Source organism: Elephantulus edwardii, unplaced genomic scaffold (assembly GCF_000299155.1).
Source record: "Elephantulus edwardii isolate Elephantulus edwardi_28Jun2011 unplaced genomic scaffold, EleEdw1.0 scaffold00075, whole genome shotgun sequence".
In the NCBI taxonomy this organism is placed as follows: domain Eukaryota; kingdom Metazoa; phylum Chordata; class Mammalia; order Macroscelidea; family Macroscelididae; genus Elephantulus; species Elephantulus edwardii.
The window spans coordinates 7,953,072-7,956,420 of NW_006399825.1; the positions used below are offsets into that span (position 1 = coordinate 7,953,072).

At 42.1% G+C, this 3,349-nt stretch overlaps 1 protein-coding gene across 1 annotated transcript in view; it reads left to right on the forward strand.

The window, feature by feature from the left end:
* The first annotated feature begins 1,169 nt into the window (after positions 1 to 1,169).
* Positions 1,170 to 3,349, forward strand: part of NOP58 (NOP58 ribonucleoprotein) — a 23,322-nt gene continuing 21,142 nt past the window's right edge. The window contains exon 1 of the mRNA XM_006889091.1: positions 1,170 to 1,214. Coding sequence (XP_006889153.1) covers positions 1,170 to 1,214 — 45 coding nt within the window. The remainder of the gene's footprint in view (positions 1,215 to 3,349) is intronic.

The window sequence follows — 3,349 nt, forward strand, 5'->3', positions numbered from 1 at the left end:
CCTTTCTTTGGGATAGGAACAAATATCGATCTCTTCCAGTCAGTTGGCCAAGTGGTCGTTCTCCAGATACATGTAATGTGAGAGTGTGAAGGCCATGTCTGACTTTATGGAAATTAGTTTTGTACTGTGGATGTTGTTGATAGGAATTAGTCCCCTTCGTGAAGTTAATAGAGGTCAGCCATCTCCATGTCACTCTCATGCTTTTTATGGTCTTTAAAAGAATATGAAAGATATAAAAGACAAAAGAGATGTCAGAACAGACTCTGAATCTATTGTAAGAGACCTCTCCACAGTGCTGAAGATCAAGGACAGCAGCTTAGAGACCAAGGCGCATGTGATCCAAGTCATGTTTTCAATTGCTCACTACGCATCTGTAAGTTGGACGATGACAGAAGAATCGATACCTTTGAGTTGCTCTGTTGGAGGAGTACCGAATATCCTGAAAGGAGTGCAACCAGAGTCCTTAGAAGCAAGGATGTTGAAGCTCGAAAAAGCGTAGGATATACGTAGGAGAGGAAGGGTTTCAAGGAGATGGACCGACACAGTGACTCTTCTAACAATGGGCTCAAGTATATCGGAGATGGTGAGGATGGTAGAAGACAGGGCGAGGTTCAGGAATGTTTCATAGGTTGTTATGAGTTGCAGTCGACTCAGGGCACATAACGACACAACCACTACCATACTTCAAGAGCACTAGGTGGCACTAGGAAATCTTTCCAAAATTCCAACGCCACAGCAGATCGGGTCGATTTAATTTCAAATAGCATTTATGAAGGCAAAAAAAAGTCAAACCGATTTCCCAAGCCGCTTTTAGCACGGCCTAGCACTAACAACCGGCAATCGGTTTTCCGTGAAATCTCGCGAAGATTTCATCATCCACTCTTCCTTCCAAGCCCCGTGGCCAGGGCGGGAACATTCAGGAAGTGACGACGCTCGATGGGTTACGCCGGCTGCCGGAAGTGACGTCACCATCCCAGAAGGCCCCGGGAGGACCTGGTTCATGTGGTCTACCTTGCGGGGTAGTATGGCGCGCATCGGCTGCGTGGTCTGAGTGTCTGCGTGGTGGTGGTGGTGTGCACACTTGTGCTTTTCCAGCTACACGTTTGTGACTACAAATTAGTAGTTTTTCTGCTGGTGCCCGGCCGCGCGGCCCCCTAACCGGCGTCATCATGTTGGTTCTGTTTGAAACTTCTGTTGGCTACGCCATCTTTAAGGTAAGTGAGAATGGGGAGGAACGAGGGAGACGGCCGATGTTGGGCAGGTGGGATTGGGAGAAAAACCGAGGAGAGGAGAGAAGAGAGGAGAAAGCTGCTCAAAATTGCGTGAGTGCCTCTGGGTGGCCAGACTCTGAAAGGAAAGGAAAAGCTTCCAGCTTGGATGGCTCATGTTTGAGTGAACACGTGGTCCCCCCGCGTTTGGGCTCCACCGTCGGCTTTACAAGTTTAGGCGCCTTGGAAAAGAGGACAGGAGTGGTCTTATCCGACCTTTTCTTTTTCTAGAAAGTTTGCATTTTGTCCTGAAAGTTATTATATATCAGTGGAAGATTTTAAGCGAAAAGATGACTGACTTTGCCTTCGTGTGGTGACTAGATTGTAAGGAAGTTTTTGGATTAGTCTAGACAAGATTAATTGAGTGGATTAGGGTTGATTGGGGAGAAGCAGATAATGTTGGGAGAAATTTAGGAGATAAACCACAAGATTTTGCTGATTTGAGTCGGGCTCTATGTGAATAAGTGATGCTGTTTACAAAAATGGGTACGATTGGAAGAGAAAGTTAACGAGTTTGTGGGAATTCGGGGACACTAAAGGAACTGTTTGGCGATCCTTCTTACTCGGATAGGAAAAGTAGTTTTCACGTAAATCGAGAAATTCTGAATTTCAAATTTGACGTATTGGGAGAACTCTGGACTAATGACAAAAATGTAACTTGTAATAGAGGAAGTTTGGATAATTGACTTATTTATTAGGCCTGATTAACTGTTGGGTAGTGGAATAAATTTTAAGAATGAGGCATTTTCCTTGGCCCTAGGAAAATAACATCAAATAAAGCATTTGTGTGCTAGATTTATATATGCTGATACAAAGCAATAAAAAACGTAAACACATTAAAAGGAAATTATAAAAAAGAATAAGTAAAGGAAATTATATTTGTGTCTGTGAAATTTTATTAGCTTTCTTTCCCATATTCTTTATGACTTTAAATGATAGAAATACATGATGAAAGTGTTTTAACATGTTTCCCAAACTGTTTTCTTCAAACCTTCTGATTTTTATTCACAGTAAGGATGACATTTTATAACATCACTCAGTATGTACATACATATATTACATACAGTGATTAAAGAGAATAAAGTATTTTAAAAAATTATTTTGGCAAAGCTACACACACTTTGAGGCAAAATTAGTAATATATATAAGCATTATCGTGATGTTTATAGATTATAAATGCGTAAAATATGTGAGATGAAGCTTTACTGTCCTAGTCTCCAAAGAGCACCTTGGCTGCACCTTCTTGAGGACATAATTATTCTTTTGGCAGACCATGGATAGTCCGTACTCTTCCACACCATTTTGTCATGCCTAGTCAGTCATTGTCCAACATTAGGAAGCATACCAAGTAATAAAAAAGATGAGTTATCCTAATAATAAAGTGCTGTGCCACCAGGGCTCCTTGTAAAGGCGTTGTTAGGTGCCATTGAGTGAGTAGAACTCATAGCCACTCTGTGAGCTGAATCCTGTGCTATCCTAATAATTTTTCTTATAATTGAGCCCATTGCTATGGTTGCGGTGTCTATTTCATTGAGAATCTTCCTCTCTTTTGCTGATCTTCACTAGCTAGGTGTCCTTTTCCAAGGAATACCTCCTTCTAGCAACATGCCCATAGTATATGAGATGAAGCTTCATCATCCTTGCCTCCAAGGAGCAATCTGGCTGTGCCTTCTCCAGGACATAGCTGATTATTCTCTTGGCAGTTCATGGAGTGTTCAGTTCTCTTCTCCAACACCACAACTCAAAGGAATCCATGATTCTTGCGACATCTTTACTCAGTGTCTGGCTGGCTCTCAGTTGTGTAGCACGTGATTGAAAAAACCATGGCCTGCATCAGGCACACTTTTGGAGAGGACCCTGACAGCAGACTTTCTCAATGCAATGTATTTTGATTCCTTGGCTGCTGGTTCTGTGGGTGTTGATTTGTGGATACAAGTAAGAGGAAATTGTTGACAATTTCCGTTTTTTCTCCTATTACGGTGTTGCCTGTTGGCCCAGTGGTGATGATGTTTGTCTCTTTGATGTTGAGATGTAATTCTTATTGAACTTCTGAAGCAAGCACTTCAGGTCCTTACTTCTAG